Source organism: Bombus terrestris, chromosome 6 (genome assembly GCF_910591885.1).
Source record: "Bombus terrestris chromosome 6, iyBomTerr1.2, whole genome shotgun sequence".
Taxonomy (NCBI): Eukaryota; Metazoa; Arthropoda; class Insecta; order Hymenoptera; family Apidae; genus Bombus; species Bombus terrestris.
In genome coordinates this window covers 6249911-6270225 of record NC_063274.1, presented here as the reverse complement: position 1 = coordinate 6270225, position 20315 = coordinate 6249911, and the positions used below count along the sequence as shown (strand labels likewise).

The 20315-nt window shown below is 37.0% G+C and overlaps 2 protein-coding genes across 9 annotated transcripts in view; one reads left to right on the top strand and one right to left on the bottom strand.

Annotated features, from left to right (window-relative positions):
- The window catches only part of LOC105665832 (lachesin), a 484949-nt gene that overhangs the window by 14853 nt on the left and 449781 nt on the right, over positions 1-20315 (bottom strand). For 4 of the 5 annotated variants that reach the window (XM_012309341.3, XM_012309342.3, XM_012309343.3 and 1 more), the window contains exons 5-6: positions 12159-12286; positions 118-286 (exon numbers count right to left, since the gene is read on the bottom strand). In XM_012309341.3, coding sequence (XP_012164731.2) covers positions 118-286; positions 12159-12286 — 297 coding nt within the window. Of the gene's footprint in view, positions 1-109; positions 287-12158; positions 12287-20315 lie in introns of those variants that run through there. The other variant, XM_012309345.3, reaches the window with a different exon arrangement.
- The window catches only part of LOC100643804 (myelin expression factor 2), a 91295-nt gene that overhangs the window by 40703 nt on the left and 30277 nt on the right, over positions 1-20315 (top strand). The gene's annotated exons all lie outside the window — the stretch shown is intronic.

Below are 20315 nucleotides of genomic sequence, written 5' to 3'. Positions count from 1 at the left end.
GAGTCGGATCCCCACTAACGATCCGATGTAAAAAGCCATTTACGAGCACCGTCGCTGTTTAGATTTGATAACGAGCCGGGTAAAGAGACGGCCCGTAATTAAGTCGAAATTACTCACCATTGAGTACGTGAACGGTGATCGATTTTGATTGAGCGTTGCTGGGATTACAGGTGTACCGGCCAGAGTCCGATGGCTTTGCTTCCTGCACCAGTAGAAAACTCTTGGTGATGTCACCCTTTTCCGTGACCACGGATACGCCGCCTCTGGTCGGGTCGTAGGTGATTATCTGCAACAATGATCAAAAAGGGAGCTTTGAGTCGAGCAACGTTGAAAAGTCGAATCGTACTCTGAAACGAGGAGAACGCGAAACGAAGGACGATCGGAGACCACCAACGTGGCAACTTCCTCCCTTTTATTCGAGGGCTGAAAGTTGGAACTGTTGGTCGAGGAACGTGGGAGATAAGCTTTTGGGAACTACGTCGGAACGTCTGTTGTCATTGAACGAAGGTTGATACGAGGGAGCAGGGAAAAATTCTCGCTGTCCTCTCTCTCTCTCTCTCTCTGTGATTTATTTCTTTACGTTGTTGGAAGTTGCTAAACGAGAAGAGATTGTATTATTGTAGAAAATACGAATAGAAAAATGTCTCTGCTTTCCTCTGCCGAGGAACTTGATAAATTAAGAGCAGTTTGGAATCTACATTTGTTTGAAAGCTTTTCATTTTCATCGTTTGTTTCGAAACGGATATATTTTTTGAGAATTATAGACTTTTTATGATTGAAAGGAAGTAACGGGTTTAACGATAGACTATTTCTTTAATAGACCGTTATTTGATACTACGGGTTTCAGTGCTGTTCAATAAACGCATTGTTGGATACTGTAACATTGTGACGTGTCAGATCGATCGTGATCTTCACAGGATCATCGTCAAACCCTGCAATATTAATGTATCTTTCTATACGGGGTATTTCAGAAATATAAATCAATCAAGTACAGACTAACATTGAACTAAAAATACGAAAGTTGAATGTCAACCTGTCAACCTGTCAATCTCCTCTATACGCACCAATGGTCTCTCTAGGATTTCAATAAAATGTCAAGTACTTTCATCGGAAACTCCATCATCAAATAAACACTTTTGCTCTGTACTTACACACTTAAACATCTTTTACCGTGAAAGATTGGTCTCGCTGTTTTCCTCAGACGTGTAGTCAGCGAATTTCTACAACAGTAACGATATTGCAGTTTCTTGTTACGAAACTTCTCGACTCATCGTACTTTTATTCTCTGCGCTGAAAATTCGCCCTGGCCGTCACGATTTCGCTTAGATTTCCACGTCCTCCTTCTCGAGCGTTTGTGCACATAGATTCAGAAAGGCTAACACGGAGCACCGTCCGAACTTGCACCGGTACACAGTACCAGAGCCCTGGAAACGTTCTGTTTATCCTGCGCCTGTTCCACTCGACGTTCCTCGCGAGTGTCTCTTTAACAGGGGTCGTGAGGGTCGATGCTCGCTGCTGAGGGAGCTAGAAGCGGTGCCGGTGTCGTCAGAGCCGAGACGGATTTCTAAATAAATGATCTGCAGCTCGAGCCTTCGGTGCACTGCTCTTACGTGCCATCTTAAGACCATCTTCAGGGAGGACATCTTTCGCGAAATTTCTTGAAACTCGCTTTCTCGAATTTCTTTTTTCCTCGTGGCTGTCCCCATCACCTTCAAAGTTTCTCGTAAATAAACGGAAAAGCGCCTCGAGTGCGTGCACGATGGTTTTTCACGTTAATGCTTGTCACGTTAATGTTCTGCTGTGAGGCGATCATGAACAATATTTATTATCAGATACGTTAAAAATACCGATGATATTTTCCTTTAAAAGCTAGAAATCCTAGCAATAGCATTATTAAAATGAACTAAGAGTTGGTTAATAAGAAATAGGAATGTACATTGTTTCATTAATATTTGTCGTACAGAATTTGTATCTGATAACATGTACGACCCTAGAACACGTTTGCCATATCATATACCGTATATAGTTTCTAATTGAAAAATGTTTCTATAGACAAAGAACAGAGGATGCGATTCATTATAATATATTTAATATATACATATTTAAAAATAGGACTTTGTACCACAACCCAGTTCAAATGTTTCAATTATTCATGTGAAATTAAAAGAAAAGTTTAAGTAATTCAAAGCGTTCAAATGTAACAAAATTATTAATATCTCATCCATATGCAATGGCATAAGATACAATTAAAAACATGTTGAGTTAAAATATATTAAATAAATGTTTTACATGATCCATTATCTGTTATACGTTTGAGAAAACGACCTCTCCTGGGTTGTTCAAAATATAATCAATCGGACGAGAAAGTTGCAACCCACGAACTTGATAAGCCGTGCTCTCTTCCTGCCATTCTGTTATCTACGTCCGCGATGTAACGCAGAATAATATGCGAAACTTTCACTGGGAAGTACACGGTTAATCCGAGTCTCGTGTATGACGAGCTAATAACGGATGCATCCGTTCCATCCTTTCGTTCGTGTTCAACGCGACCGAGCATATACGCGGTCAAACTTTTGTGCCAGTGAAATTTGAAATTTCAAGTTGCATTGATATCGTGTCACAGAAAAATCAGTCGTCAAATTCTTCAATTATTTTCACGCGTCTATCACAATTGTTTTGCGATCGGTATCATTTAACGCGTCATGTTTTTGACGTTTTATTAAACGATTTATTTTTTAGTATCAATTTTCGTACATGTGAGTTGTATGGAACATTTTTAGATATACGCAGAGCAGGAGGAAATAATTATCGTTTTATGCGCGCAACGAAATTTCGACGTGGTTAGTGTCCTGTACCCCTTTGAGCAACTAAAGCCCTTCGCAAGCTTAAACCTCTTAAAAATTTCTAATAATCCTCTTAGCGACAAAATAAGCTATTAACAACACGGATGGTAAGCTCTTAATTAGAAAAGTCCTGTACCAGGGTCGTTAAAACGTAGCTATAAAATCCGCTTCCTAATTTTCTGTACAATGGGATACCGCACACCCCAATTACAGTCGACCTACCTCAAAATCAGGACCTTCTACTTTTTTTTACTGCTCACCACGACCACTTACTTACCTTCGTAGTACCGCACTTTTCCTCTACTTCATCTTCCTGGACGCTTGGTTTAGTATTAAATCACCCAATCACTCTACTCTCTATGCTCTCTTTTTAAAAATCACCAACATTGATCCTTCTCTGATATTTGAATGAGTGTAAATGTTTCTTTTAATATAGAAATTCCCGTTTTAAATCAATTATGTCGCATTGTTCGTTTCGATTACCTGTTATTAATTCGATCAGTTCACGGTTATGACAGTATCAATAATCGTGTTTTAAATAAATATCAGGGGATTGAGAATATCATCATGTCACACAATCGTTGCAATATATCACGATTATATCGATTCCTTCTTTTTAACGCGATATTTGTATAAATATTGTTCGATATTAATCTCTCTGCGCTTTAATTCACATTCTTCTCGTAATTATTTTTTTGGAACCATGGATTTGTGGAAGATAATAGAAAATAATATTATATATTATTAAAAACAAACGATCATATGGCTGGACATAAATGAAGATACGAGATAATAAAGAGAAATCTCTAAAATAAATGTAAATTTACGTACCTGGCTAACACTTAAAAAATACTCTCTTTTTGCATTTTAAAAATTCTTCTCGTTGAAGATACGTACAATAGCCTGAAGCAGGAGCGTGAAAAAATTTGTGAAGAAAACGCGATACAACGTAGGTATCCGAGCAATGTTCACTTTCTTAAAACAACGTAAAGAATCTCCCTTACCTTTAGCTACTGGAGATATCTACCAACATTTTCCTGTTCATCGTGGCGAGCTACCAGTCCGAATTCGACTTCGTCAAAAACAAGACGACGAAGAATGTTCGAGTGGACTCGATTTTCAAAGACCAAATAAAAACGACGTCGAAAAGTTGACGAGGAAGACGAGCACAGGATAACGACCGATCCGATGAACGAGAAAATCAGAATTTTACTGTTTCAGGATTGCGGATCGCCAGATTTCCGCGATCTTCATTCGATGTCAGCGAACAGAACGGTGCAGTTCAACGAACTAGATAATTTCACTGCATCGTGGAGCTCGTAATTTGAAGAAGTTTTAAGCGCGTGCCGGGCGATAGTTCTACATGGTCTTGAAAAGAGGAAATGGAAATGGAAGGAAACGAGAAGGGAGTCTCGTCAGCCTCATTACGTGATCATAGGAGAAATCGGCATCCCATGAGAATCTTCGGCAACTGGATGGAACATCTTGGACTCAATGGTCCATTGGAATGGTTTCCACCCAGCACGTTACTACTTTTGTCTTATCAGTCTTCTCCTGTGCCCCGATAACGACTCCCTTGTCCCCAGATTCTTTCCTTCTTTCTCCGTCCTGTCATTTCCCCCCTCAACTTATATCGCCTTTTCTCGCCTTTCTCGAGTTCGCTTTTTTCTTTTTCCCCACCCCGACCCGATCTTAATTTATCTACTTCATTTAAATCGATAGCCTTTCAGCTTTGATTGAATCCTCCAGGATCACTCGAACGGTTCTCTTTATTACGTGAAATCGCTTTAGAACGTTGGAGACCGTGCTACTCCGGGTTCAATTTATCGTGATGGATACTATGCGCGAAATTAAAGTTATTCCTTTGGGCAACGACCAAGTGAAAAATGTTTTAACACGGAATCAGCCAATTGCATAGGCGATAGACAATCTTTATTTTTGTATCTCTCTTTACGTTTAACTGATTTTATTTTGAGATAGTATATATAGTATATATAGTATATATAGCGATAGTACCTATATCGAATTGTTAAAATTCATTTCGCTTTTTTCTTTTTACGTTTAGAAACTTTCTCAGCTTCCTTTTCTAGAATTTGATTTTTTGTAAATAGAATTCGGCTGAACTGCAATATAAAAGCGGAAATATAAGAAATCTAGAGCTACGAGTTTCCTTAAGCAGCAGAATTATTTATTTTCGCACCACGAAATCCGGCGATACACTTGCTGCGAACGTATAAATGGCAAAAACAGGTGGTTACCTTGTCATGGCCAGCATTTCCCAGAAACCCGTCTCATTTCCTACGAAACATATTTTCCAATTCGAAGTCAGCGATATTCTTGTTCCTTGGTCCAATTGTTTCCTCATTTGTTGAGATCGGGCAGAGATAGCCATCTGCTGTTGCACCCGTAAGATTGCCTTTTATTTTGCGATTTCTCGCCAGCTCCAAGCCAACTCGTTCGAATGTACACGTCAGAAGGAAAAAATAAAATGTTTTTGAAGAATCTCGTTGTCGCTAATTTTTCATCAGTTTAGAAGTCTTTATTAACACTGGTTTTATACTTATATTCTTGCAAAATTTCTTACTTTACTTCCAGAATGTTTTAGCAATAACATAGATATAGAAATACTCTCAAAATTTTCTAACCGTATTACAAATAATGAATGAAATAAAATGCATATAAACCTGTTGCAGTTATTTATCCAATCTCTACAGTTGGAACTAAAATTAAATATATATAACAAATTATAAATTACAAACTTCTATGGCTTGTTAACATTTGGCACTTTTCGTACCAATTTCTTTATTCTTATTCTATTCGGTTTAATCGGATTCGATAGGTAATAATTCGCTTCGACATCCAAAATCGTTAAACAAGCGTTGGGCAGCTAATTTTCTGTGTCTTAATCACGTTTAGTTCGTTACCATTTTCCAAGTTTCGCCATTTCTCGCGCGAAGTAGTCGTTATTTTACGTGGCCGGGCGTATGACGCGTCATTGTGCCCCGTTTTTCTCAGAGAGAAGCGAAAGTTCGCGTTACACGGTAGCGAGTACAAAGGCGATGAAATGTGTCCACCTTTATTTGCCGCGGCCGATGCCGGGAAATAGCGCGTTTTTCGTAGCAAGTCACGCATGAAGGTAACACGAGCTTTCGACATCCCCCCTCGAGGACAGGTTCCGAGCTTTTTGTAGACATCCGAGCCTGAAATTGTATCCGACAGGTAAACAGTTGTACATAAAGCGGGCTGTCGTCAACTGTGTTGGTGTGCGTCGCGCAGGAGACCATTTTCGTTCGTGTTGGTGCGTGTGAGGTGCAAATAACGTTGCTTTGAAACTGCGCTGTCACAGGACAAACATTCTCCCTTTCCTTTTTTTTTCTTTTCGTCCCTTTTTTTCTACCCCTTTCTCTCTCCTACATCTAGTGTCGTGTAAATAAGTGTTGGTGGAAGATAAAGAAGAAAAATCGAGCAAGCGAGACAAGTTGCTGCACTTGTCGACGTTCTTTGTACGCGTGCGCGAGAACCTCCGTTTAAAACTACAAAGGGTAAAGAATTTGGATTTCGTTAAAGTTTGCAGCTTCGATATGCAAATGTTTATAAATACCTGGATACGTTATCGCAAAAGTATTCTTCGAGAGGGTGCAATTTTATCGTAGGTTTAGGGAAAAGAGGATCCACAGTTATACTATTTTTGGTATACTGTAAATATTATGGCAGAAATTTAGCTTTTGAAATGTAATATGCAATAACAAAATTGACATTCTTTAGAAAAATGTTCAACTTGTGGAATTATTTTGTCGTATGAGAAGCTCTTTATTACCAGGTTGTTTAATTTTCTAAAGCTACGTAAAGAAGATCGGTAACATTATCCCAAAACAAATACACACAGGGTATATTTATAATTTAATCTCGTTTACGATAGCTGGTACAACTTCCTTTCGATTGATTCTACTTATTTGAATGTGAGTTCTTATTATTCGAATAAGAAATTGTAGATAGCGAAAAGAGAAATGTGAGTTCATATTACGTGAACAATTTATCGATGATCTCAAATAAATGGAGTTCTAAATAAGAATCGAATTAGAAAGATCTGAAAAGTTTTGGTCAATTGGTCAAATCAGCAAATAAAAGTTACAAATCGAAATCGAAGGAAATCGAACTTTCATTGCATTTGTCGAAGTTTCGTCAAGTTAGTCACAGCAAGGTAATGGAACTTAGACGATTAACAAAAATCGATTACAACAAGCAGGAAGTTTGCATTACTTGGTGGATCAACGTGATCGTTTGCTATTCGTTAGAATGGACTGGCTTGTAATCTTGTTTCTAAAATACTTTTTTTTATCAATTTAAGAGCAAAGACATTAAATTTAATGAAATTTTTTATCAATGACAATCTACATCGATAAGATGAAAATTGTCCCTAAGCGTAAGGGTTGAAATTATGCTGTTTTAATCTTTTGTGGATTACTATCCGAGTAAATATAGTTTTTGTTTTTAATTATTGAACTTAAAGCGTTCTTAGTTTTAACACTGGACCGATCGAATGAAAATGGCCCATTAACAAACTGCCAGTTGATTCTTTCCCTATAAATGCAATTATTCACAGCCTTTAGATCTCAAGGAAATCTTTCAGTTTAGAACATACTTTCCTTAATGAATATTTTAATTCTAATCTACTATTAAATGCAGGTACATTATGCAGTGGATTTTGTTAGATTTTATCGTTCTGACTAATCTTTCGTTACATTTTAATTGGAATTTTTTTTCGATATATTGGAAAGATAATTTTCAAAATATCTAATGATTCATCAAACGATTAGACTTTGAGAAACACAGTGTTTTGACACAATTGAAGAAAGAATAAGAATGCAAGGGATTAAACCGTGTCGATCAAGATCAGTTTACAGTACCCGCTATCGTGAACGAATTGAGAGTTACAAATCCGGGGAATGTGCTTTTATTTCTATCGTCGTAATACCGTGAAAACCGATTTGGCATCGTCTTTGCCTTGCCGTTTTGGCGACCGTCCACGATCGCCACATAAATAAGACGCGATATTATATCTCGTTTAACCACTTCCTAACAGGATTTCATTCGGGTAAACCGATTAGAACCACCAAATCAATTGATACATCTGCGGTAATAAAAGTTAGCATGAATTCTCACCTCGTTTCGTCAATTATCGTTCATAAAACGCGTATATCTGATACAATAATGAAATAACGAGGTAGAAAAAAGTTTATAATGTTAATGACGTTCCTCGATTAATTTTTCATTCTATTTCTTCAATACAATAAAGCCATTTAAAAAGTTCGTTTTGACGAAGCGAAAACTATGTTTCGATATTTAGATTAGTAAATTTGCTGATGTGAAATCGGAAATCATTAATGGGGACATGTTCTGATCTTTATCGTCCTGTTCCGATGACGTGCCCGCTAGACTGATCTAGAAAATCGCCTAATGCAATGTAATCAGACAAATCAGTAAATATCGTTCTGTTCATACAAAATATCTACGAACGGGAAATTAAGAGGAAAGAAAACAGTAGATTTCGATCTTTCCTGATTTTCTTTAATTTTATTATTGATTTGAAATAAGCTTCTCAATGAAGTAGAAAAGCACGAACAAATATGTGCTCTTGATCGCTACTGCTATTTTGTTGTAAATAGCAGGTAATAAAGCTTTGTAATTATATTCCTTTGACTCTTTCTTTTTTTAAATGCTACTTCACTTTGAAATATTTCTCCTATCTTCTTTGTAACAAATTCGCTCAGAGAACACATATATAGTAACTAAAATGCGTAAGCACATTGATATTTTCATTTTGGATATTTACAAATGTGTATTATAAGATTAACTGATAATTCATTTAATTCATTTGATTGAATGTTTGCTTTTGATCGTTGCCCCACATCTATTGATAACAAATTATCAAGGAGAGTTGTACCATATGTTCAAAAAGCCGGAAATTAACCCCTAAACTGTAAAGGTGGGTAATTCATGCCCGAGCTATTTCAATCGGATTGAGTTCCTCGCAATGTAGGAGGCGGGAAGCTTTTTTCCCCCGCCTAAAAGGAATTATTTGATAAAAATTTTATGATAACGCTAATCTAGGACGTTTGAAGATGTTACGTGAGTTTTTTTTTATTTTTAACAAGTATTTCCATTGAAAAACGTATCGGACATGAAAGACCAACGTTTACAGTTTGAGAATACTGTAAAATCTGTTTAAGGATTAATTGTCAGGAACTGAAGATCAACGTCAAGCGTGTTTTAATCTTATTCACTGATAAGTACAGTTACCTGTGTTATACACAAGAGTCAGCAAGAGAGAGAGTGAGAGAGAGAGAGAGAAGAAATTAATATTAACATCAAAAATTAGTTGAAACATTAATAGTGATTGGTATCGAAACGTGTATTCCGAATAGTCGATCATTTAATTAATTAACAACGTACGTACGCAATTTCGTGTATGTTAATTTACATGTGAATTTACATATCAATTTACATCTATTTATTTTTACACAGTAGATTGCGTCAATTGAATCACAAAGTAACAATGAAATTTTATATGTGTTGCGTTATTTCATCTCAAATATACAATACTGTTTGATTAATTATTACAGTTCGTTACGTCCAAAAGACCCGTAACACGTGTCATCATCATTTTAGGAGAGCATCCTAATTTTTCTCATTTAAGGTCGTCGATCAATAATCATTTCTCCATTATCCCTTTTAATCAAGCCGAACAAACAGCCAATGCTCGAGTTACCGTTGATGAACACATGGCAATCGCAAAGAAAAAGGGGGAAAAAAGAGAAGAGAAAAGAGAAAGCTAGGAACAACATCGAGGTACCGATAGCTGACCAGGGAAAATAGACTTTAGACCAACGTTCGAAAGATACACGAGATACGTCTGCTTTCGTCGTACTCGAGTGAAAAGGCAACCGACAAATTGTTAAGTCAATTTAATTGCGACCAGCTCGGTCTTTTCTATTTACAAACGCACAGGCACAGTGTTCACTCAGTGAGATTGAGCGAGAGAGAGAGAGAGAGAGGGAGAGAGAGAGAAAAAGAAAGAAACACGCGAAACGAATAGCTGATGCTCGACATAGAGAGGACAAATCCGCAAGTACACGCGGCAAACCGGGAGAAAACACGTTCGTCTCTCGCACGTGGATAGAACAGAGAGACGCAGTCTCGAAATTCAATCGAAATCAAAGGGACGAGGTTTATTGAAGCGTATGGGGAAAGCCCAGCGAGCTTTGATGATTCCTTGCGGTTGGAAAATGTTTCGCGTCGCGGATCGATCGATCCATCGATCTTATCATCGAAGGATTGCAATTTCGCCTTAGTTCACCTCTGGGGACGATGCGTGTTTCCTTCCTTATCGGTTTGTATTCCTGCGCGACGTGTTGCGAAACTCTCCAAGAATCGTTTCCCTGTGAAACTCCATCTCCTCGTCTCTCTCTGCTGTACGGGAAAGCATTGCATTTGCGCCAGATCGTGACTTTGACGAGCGCCATTTCGCGTTTTCTCGTTTTGCTACGACTTTGTAAGATTTATGAACTCCGTATCGAGGGGTCTAAGGTGGATATCTAAGATGGTTAAGAAAGTTAAGGGTAATCTCGTCGATCTACGTAACATTGAACTTTCCATTCTTCTATTTTTGGATGGAAAGTAGATTATAATTCTTCTGTTCGAAATCGTAAGATCAATCAGTACGATTTTAAGGGGAAACCCGATATTTATACGAATATAGAAATTCTAGAAATTCTATAAATACGTATAATAGATGCTCGTTACAATTAGCGTTACCAGCGTCGCAGATTAGCCCAGTCCGTTGTCCTGTGTTCAGTTCCAGGTTGTTTGAACTGCACGTCTAAGTCGCAATGCCATGGAATTCATCTCGAGGCTCGCTGTACCTGTTCGTAGTCGCGCTAGGGAATTCCAAGGGCGTTGGTCAGACTTAATGGGCCTAATGGTGTTTCCCATGCGCCGTTATTAGTCGCGCCTCCACTGACAATTTAGTAGTTCCTAACGTCACGATTATCAAAATTTATCGGTGTTTCGTTCGCTCGAATGCTCGACGTTGGTTTATAGTCCGTTCCTTTACGCTGTTACGTGCTTTGCTATACTATATGGCAAGTGCTCGGAAAAGATATTCCCGACAAGGGCTAAATCTCGTATTTAAGTGAAACTCTGATTATGATTAATTTTTATGATGCTGCTGTGTGCTTTACGGTAATTGTTTACCCTACGAGAAATTTTCTCATACTGGAGATTATATGTGGTGAAAGAAGAGCGTGGAAATGCAAGGAACACTTAGGTGGTATTTATGAGAGAATATTTAGATTCGGCAGACTTAGATAAAAATAGTAAATGGAAATTTTAAAAGATGTTGAGGTATTTTATAAAGATACGTTGAGAATTCAATAGCCTCAGGGATACAGGCTGTATTTATACACTGTAACAATCAAACTGCTAAGATTAAAATTAAAGTAAATCTTATTACATACTGCTTGCAATGTATAATAATCTATAGTAATTTCTGATGTTTGTTAAAAAGAGATCTATTCGACTGTTAGATCATTCATTAATATTAAGCTGTTAGTCGGGGGAAAACGAGTTAACTCGTCGCATGAATTTGTTATTCTGGACATAATAATTTCTTTATTCAGGAATTTCCTACATTTTTACCGACCTAATTTACATTCATGTGTCATTAATAATTTCTCATTTTCTAATTATAAAATTATTTCTTCCTTGTTAACGGATATTTACACTTACACACACTATTATTAAATTACAGATTAAGTATCCTTCATGGTAGATTCACTTTCATCACAGATCTGTTTTACCTCAATTACTGAAGTTAGTATATATCGATCATTCACATTCTGCGTAACTCGATAGAGGATAGTGAAAAAATCGCGCGCAAGCGAAGTAATTTTAAGCGAAAGACGGATGACGAATTTCGAAGCAACTTCAGTCAAGCGGAAACGTTGAATTCACTTGCTGCTTTCAGCAGAGTACAGAATGTACATAAGTTTCAAGACATCAGGCAGCAGCGAAGCGCCAAGAACTATCGTCATCAATTATACTTGCATAAAGTTGATACGTACTGGCATAAACTATCTCGATTGTAAAGTACAGTTTCACGATGCTTTTCGTACTTACATTTATGTATTTACGCATTAGAAACGTTTCGTTATTCTCTGCTATTCTCGAAGAAAATTATTAGATATGAGAAAGTTATTGGATATTTTCTCCTATTGTCGTGTTCATATAATTTTCGAATTTTTAATCGATACTTACGGCGTTGTTATGATTCCAAAATATGTAGGCTGGCGGCTCTGGACTTAGGAGAACCACGCACGTCAGATTGATCGTGCTACCTCGATTGATGTATAGGTCTGGTGCGCCCAGGATTTCAGTTTTTGGTACTGAAAAATAAAGTGGCAAAATTATTTTTAACTGTTAATTCTCGTATGATTGTTATATAGAGTTTCTTTATAAAAATATTACAAATACGATGAATTTTTCAATAATTCTCATTTTATTCAGAATCCGTTTAGTAGCTTTATAAAATTCAAACGACAAAATAAACCCTACGAAAGATCATGCTATTTAATATAAATCAGTAGCAATAACAGTTAAGGAAAGAATAATTTCTCTTTATATCCTTTATCGCAAAAATTCATGCCATTATTTCAAGCACAAAGTACTACAAAAATGAACAAAGAGTAAAATGGTTGCAGGTAAAAGCAAGACTCTTTCTTCCTCGAAAAGACGATGCATTGGCTGTTAGTAGCGCAATCTTACTAGCGCAAAACACACGAATTATATTTCCGGCGAACTTTTCCATCTCGTAATAATATCTCTTATTATCCTTAGTTCTTTTTAATGTCCGCTATAAGTTACATCCGTTTAACACGCAGGCTCGTACTTCTTTGACATTTTGTATTATGCTTAGCCATAATCCTTCATGAGTATCCAGGCTTTTGTCTATACGTCAAAACTTGCGTTCTACACCCCAGTTCACAACTACGGGAACGTGAGAAGCAGGATAAATTACATCGTCATTCTTTAATCAGTTCATTCAACTAAGATTTAGAAGACATAGTTCTAACCTCCTTCTGACCTCAAGGAACTTTATCCCTGGCATTTTTCTCGGCAATATAGATTAGCAGTAGAGAAGCACCACTGTTTCGTTCAATGTTATTAATTATGCTTTTTATACACCTAAAAGTTATCTACGAGAGAAAGAATTTTCTCTATAAACGTATGTGCTATTATCTTAAATACAGTAGAGCAATAGCATTCCTCTGAAGTCAAAATATTGCGAGCAATTGAATTTATGAGGTTCAGTATTTACCAATTTGTTAATGGACCATCTTGTCCCTGTTTGTTATTTTCCCGTATATTTCGCCTATTCAATGAACCAGCTTAGCTTTTCTGGTTGACGAGAAACGAAATGAGCCGTTTGAGACGTTATTTATCGTGCCAGAAACTGCTAGCTGCACGAACGCCGCGGTATTTATGGTCAATTCGGTTTCCGAATTTATTTTGTATCCTTCTCGTTGAACTAAAAGAGCCACGCGGCTAACTTGGCCCTTGTATCCGGCCCGAAAGAGCACTTTGAGGTGGCTCGTACAGAATATCCGTTCTCGCGTACTGTCGTGTACTGTCAAAGAGAAAAAGGGACCCGGAAAGAGTGATCTGTGTGGCTAGTGCAAGCGTGACAAAGACGGTATATAGGAAAAGAGAATGTAAAGGGAAAAAGAGAGATCGAGGAAGGAGAAAAGGTTCGATGAACGATTAAAACCTGGGTATTAGTATGAAAGGAAGGCAGTCAATCAAAATTTGGAGGGGAAGGATGTTTCGATCAGGATGAACGAATTTAAATTGTTGTGTAAAAGCGGTGCGTATACAGTGTGCACGTGTGGGCGAATATTACCAGAGAAAGATAGGAAACTGAAGAGAGGTCACTGGGTATAGATCGATGTGAATATTTTCCAGACGGTCTCCTCTTGGAGGATTGACCGAAATAACCGGGCACCGTACTTTACGGCTTTGTGCACCAGATGATACCAGAGACGACATTTATATCTCTGGCGATAACCTTTCGCTCTGCTTTCTTGCTTTGATCGGTACTGCGTCCTTTTGCTTGTCTTTCGAATACGTCCTATCCCTTAGCTTTGTTTCTTGTCTTCACCCATCTCTATACCTTTCTTCGTAAGTACTAGGAAACCTGCTGGTCTCGTACAAAACACGATGATTTACGTGGATTGTCAAGGAAACGATTAATCGATTTGAAATACGTAGAAACATTAGTAAGAGTTATTCGTAAAAATTGCAGGGAAGTAAGGAATTAATGAGTATACTGACACTTACAATTTATACACCCTGTACATACGTATGTACTTCCGTCACGATAGGAACATGGACAATAATAATCACGTCGCGTCGATTCGATGGAAATCGTTCTTGTCGCAACAAATTCTCCTTATAAACGTTTTTACGCGCCCATTTTACTTGAAACACAGGATTATTATTCCTGGTCCATGGTTCTCGCTATTCTAGAGAGGCTCTGGCATCATTCTTCAAACATGTCACCCGGTGCTTGCACGTAATTTGGTAATTTCCTCTTTCGTAAATGGACCCTTCACTAGGATGTGCTGCTTTATCGAATTGCTCCTTGAGGTAAAGGTTCGCTTGATATTCGCTTGTAATTGCATCCGCTTCGTTTTTAGCAACATTCATATGTTAAATTTACTTTTACTCTTGTTAGAATGCCTTATTGAGCACAACAAATTAAGATTAGAGGGAAAAAGTATGATCAATGCTATTCTACTGATCTTTTGGTTTTGGTTTTATTCGGTGATCTCGGATATTCGATATCTCAGAGAGGATTGAGTTTAATATTTTCAGTGTAAATAACCCTCGAGAGAAACCCATAACCAGATCTAATGAAAAGACAATTTTGATATTCAAATCATTGGATTTTAAAATTGTCCTCATATGTAAAAGCAGAAATATGATGTATCGTGTCCTTTCTCTGTGATCTTCATACAAGAGAAGTTTGATAACCTACAACCAGTGCTCCTCCCTTTCCATTCTTCTGCTTTGTTGTAATTTCACATTCTATCTAGAGATTTTCTCTAAGTTGAACTTTTACTCAATATACCCACGAGAAGATCGTTTATCTGGTTTATAACAAAAACTGGACACGTTCATCGTGATTTAAAGAGAATACCTTTGAATCGAACATTGTTCGACATTGTACGTCGTTTTTATCGTCGAGAGATTCGCTCGTTTCTCTTTTCTGTTTTGTCATCGTTTAAGCTTTCGTATTGCAAAAGGAAATCGAACCAGCATTCGCACACGTTGAAACGCATGGAAGTTATTTGTATTCCGGGATAGTTTGAAATATTATATTTCTGCAATAACGATACGTTGCTCGAAACAATTCAATAATTACTTATTCCATAAAGAAAATTATTTAAACGCAGTGATAAATCATTTTTTATAAAATTAAGAAATAATACGTTTTAAGAATAAACTTAAGAAATAATAATACATTTCGTTTCTATACTTTATTATAATTAGTAGCCATTTATCGAGTATGTATATCTACTTATAATAAATAATGATGGTTTAAATTACAAAGTAATCGCCGTATAACTAAAGAACGTATATCTATGCAAATTCGTATTTTTGTGAGCAGAACTTAAAGAATCAAACTTCAGCAAACATTTGTTTCATTCACTAAATATTATGACGACTAGCATAATTCGGTTATTTTTTACATATACTTGCATATCATTTGAATTTTGTGTATTTTTGTAGCTCTTGAATTTCCATATAAATGCGCAAACATCCGTACAAAGATCCCCGGTGCTCATTTACTTTAATGTGATCACGTTGCAATATTCTACTAATGATCGTAACGTTAGTTTGTTACAACACAAAATGCCGATCGTAGATTACACAGCTATTATAAAAGTTTCCACTTGTAAAAGAGCTCCAAGAATACTGATTTAAAACGAACATCTCGAATGGTTAGCTCGATTCTCAGAATCAATTCGAACTGCCCGAAATTCCTTCGACCGTGTACAATTATTCCATTCATCCGCCTAGAATTTCTCAATTATTCTTCATTATCGAGGATACGCTCGGATTCGGAAAAGGAATAAGACCGAAAGTAAAAAAATAGAAAGAAGAGAAAATTATAGATAAAGGTTTTTCTACTTGATTTTTGCCCCCTACCCGTTTCTCGCTGGCTGATTCTCACTCTCGTCCGGTCCGGTTGACTCGCGTCCTATTTCGGTTACAGATTTTTCTCTCCTTTCATTTTTGCTCGGCATTTTCCTCTACGAGATGATCGAGGCCATGGCAAAAGCCGAGCACCGCCGCCTATAGGTCGATCGATATCAGGAATATACGCGAAGCGCTTTAACGTAGGTTAACCGCAGATGAAAGCAGAACTGGCTGGACGACGACGCCGCGGCGTCCGCGCGGACTCAAATCACGTATTGGCTCTCCAATACGGTTTCAGCCTTGTACTTTCCAAAAGGTGTGCCCACATCCCGTCCAAATTCTAATTAGTGACCACGAGTGCTTTCAGTGGAGCGAACTGTACGTCTGATCTCTCTGATCTGTCTTTTAACTTGTTAGAAAGCTGAAACACCTAGGAACTTATTGGTGGCCGGCAAGTTTTCCATGTCAAAGGAGCTTTTATGAGCTAGCACTTTTGTTATTATTCATGGAAATTCATCAGTTTGCATGGTTTTGTTGTTCCTGTTTGAGGAGTATGGCAAAGATAAATATAGTTATCCTCTTGAAATAATGTAAAGATAATTTCAAGAAAATGAGTAGGATTGAACGAAAAGTATAATTATATTCGGATTGCGGATGTTCGTGAAGATGTATACTTTTATACAAATATTACAGATTCGTTTTATCTTTTAAGTATCATAATGTACATGCAAAACTTTGGATATTTTGTATATCTAATTATTTCCAATTAAATATTCTTCCATCCTTAGAGAAGATCTCAAGCGTGAGCAAAATTTAAAAGAATTTCCATGCTTTTTTCAAATGTTGAAGGTCTTTCCGTTTATTGAAACGAGAAGAAAATCACTCAAGTTTGAGTAAAAGAAAACAAATTCTTACCTGTACGATTTCCCGTCTTAATTTTGTGTTTAAAGACTTTTTGAAACGTTAAGAGCCTTTTCGTTGGTTGAAACGAGAGCAACACTGAGGTATAAAAATTCGAGGACCGTAAATGGGTTAAATTTTCCATAAATACATAAACATAGGGAATTTCTTCAATTGTAGTTTGAATTTCAAGTGAACAAGAGTATCCTTTGTTATGCTTCACTAATATTTATCCTCGAGGTAGCATCAAACGAATATTTAACGGTACGTAGGTAAATAAAATTTGTATTCAGCTATAAGTATCAATCCTCGCATTATTAAAATGAAATAGGATACAGGATGAAACGATAGTTGACTGTCCACAGATCGCCCGTTTCTAAATTAATTTCCTGAAACAAGATAAGGGAAGAGGAGCAGATTGTCGATCAAAAAACTTTGAACGTTGCTCGATCGATTTATCGTCCGTTCTGTATCCTTGATCCCCGGTACCGTACGGTGGAACGCTTTTGTACTTACGGCTGCTATTTGTTGAGGAGTCCACATAGCGTACTTGCACGCTTCGTTGTTGACACTCGACCTAAATAAAGCACCGTTCACAATGACGCGATACCTATATCCTTGTTTCGCGCGAACACCCTTTCTGGTTGTCACATGGTAGAAAGACCGGACATGGTCAGTGACAGAGACAAAGCGATAAGCATAGAAGAAGAGGGAACGAGCATAGGATCGAATCGTAGCAATTGACGATTGTCCAATTGACGATTGTCCTTTGGACTAGACGGTAAATTGCGTTAGACGATTCTCAAACGATGTACATGCCTGCCCTGAATACGGTCATTCGTTCGAAATACAGGCTGATTTCCAACGAAATAGAAACTCCAGATATACGACCGAGAAGGACTTCGGAAAATATGACTTTCGGAGCTAAATAAGCGTAGCAATCGCAGGCAAAGGAGATTTTTTCCTGATGTTACCTGTGGATGTTTGTCCGACCATTTTGAGAACTTGTGGATGTGATGGATAATTCTTATGATTTGTAGTACATGTGTCGCGCTATCAGGTTAATCGAATAGAAAGACTACTTACGGAAGATACTTGCTGCTGTTTAATTATTCATCTAGTATTATATTAATTTTGTCTATGTAAAACGGTTACAGTAACGTTATCTAATATATATTATATTATCGTCGTACACGTTAAATTAATATCGAGTCTGTTTTATCTACTAAACGATAGGCAAACGATCGACAATCACGCAGGATCTCTGCAAGTGATGCAATTAATCACAGTAATTAATTTCGCCATGTTATGCTGCACCGTTTTTTTCATTTTTTCGATCTGTAAATTGCTTATTGTGTTTATTATTTCGTATGTTTGCCGTTTGTCGTTACCTTTATCATAATCAGAACTCTGGAATTTCGTTTGATTAATTGTGTTTAGCGATTTATTTTGTACACGAACGGGCTGTTTGAAATTGCTATTTAACATTTTGACGAGACTCGTTTTCACGAAGGAAATAGGAATTTTAAACGGCAATAATTTAAGCAAATAAAAAGACGTGAAATATAAAACGCAAGAAAGAGAGTAACGTAAGAGAAGAATTTTGAATGAACATAATCATGGATTCCATAACGAATACTTTATCAATTTTAAAGTCAAAGAACTTTTTCAACTGTAGTTTTACTTGCATTTTTGAACAACATTCGGGCACGTAGTGATATGACACAATTTGCACGTAGTGATATGTGTCTCGTCGACAATATGTTAACTTATGTGTACGAATTATTTTACTCTTTTTCACTCTACTTTATTTTATACTCATTTTCATATCGTTGGTATCTACGATTTATTTTCGTACCGAAACATTCTTATTTTTAGTGTTTCTCTCTTTTTTCGCGAATCAACCATTGACCTTACGCGTGTGGTTATATCTCATTGTAAAAATGCTATCGTAAAAAGCCTGAGAAAGATCTTATAATTTGAAATTATTTTTATCAGTACTTCTTTTATGAACTCACATTTTATAATATCATCAATTCGCTTATAGCTCTGATAAGTAAAATCTAATCACATAATCGATAAATATTTTCCTCCTAAATTTACATAAAATTCAAATAATGCCCATAGTAATCGATAATAGAATTCTATTAAATTCGAAAGAAATTGTAACTGTACGATCACGAGTTCATGAAACGAACTTCTAAAACCGGTGGAACATGATTTCTCAGAAGAACAGGATGCTCGTTCGACTATGTCTAATACGAAAACTTTCGGCATCTTCGATGCGATTCATAGGACGAAATCGCTTTAAAATAGTTCTTGGGAATATCGCGGCAACCAAAGTAGGAAACATTCGTGACAACTCGGTATGAATAAAATTTATTAGTCGAGGTGTATTCACAACATGACGCTGGATTTTCTTTTCCGAACATTTGGAACATAGTTGGAACTCCGTTTCGATTTGATAAAAGTGGGTCAGCGAGATTTCCTCTTTCTACAGAGGGTGGAACGACGTGGTTTGGACAAAAACGCAGGATGTAAATCGCTATTCTTCCTTCTCTTTGCTTCTGTCGATTCGAGTGACATCCCTGAACTGACAAATCAGTTCGCGAAGTCGTGAGTTTACATTCGAGAATTGCGAACGTTCGTTTACTGGTAGCGAAGCATTGCACGCGAGCAGGTGGAACAGCATCGAAAAGAACGACGTCAGTCGGTTGGCCGTGGCGTGAACGGAATGTAAACCGGACCGTTTTCGATTTCTCTCCTCACCTTTTGTTTGCGTTTGCGGTCTGGTGGATAGAGCGGCGAAAAAGGAGCAAATTTTCGCATCTTTTTCACCATTCCCATCGAACTTCTCTGTCATTTCTATTTATTTCTCTTGGTACCTCCCCTTAAAACTATCGAATGGTTAATTTTCTTTTATTTACGGTTCATTTCGTGTTGTGAGCTTCGTGTGTGACTATTAGAATAAAAGTAGGCTCTTTTTTTAATTTTAAGTAATTTGGAGCATCGAGGATTTTAACAATGTAGAATTTGTCGATAGTCCATAGATAGAGAACACAGTTGGATTAATTTTCTATAAACTAATCGTAATTTCTGGAGCTTAGAAACCAGTTGCATTGTGTATGGAACACGCATTTATGAATTTATGGAATTTATTTATGATAATCTTCTTCTGATAGTGGTAAGTAGAAAGAGATAAAGTTCTAGAATAAAGTGGTTACTTAATTGGCTGGTTAACTGTTGAATTTAACATTGTTAGAAACTAGTCACGATACGAGTATATTGATATAAGATCTGGAATTAAAATAA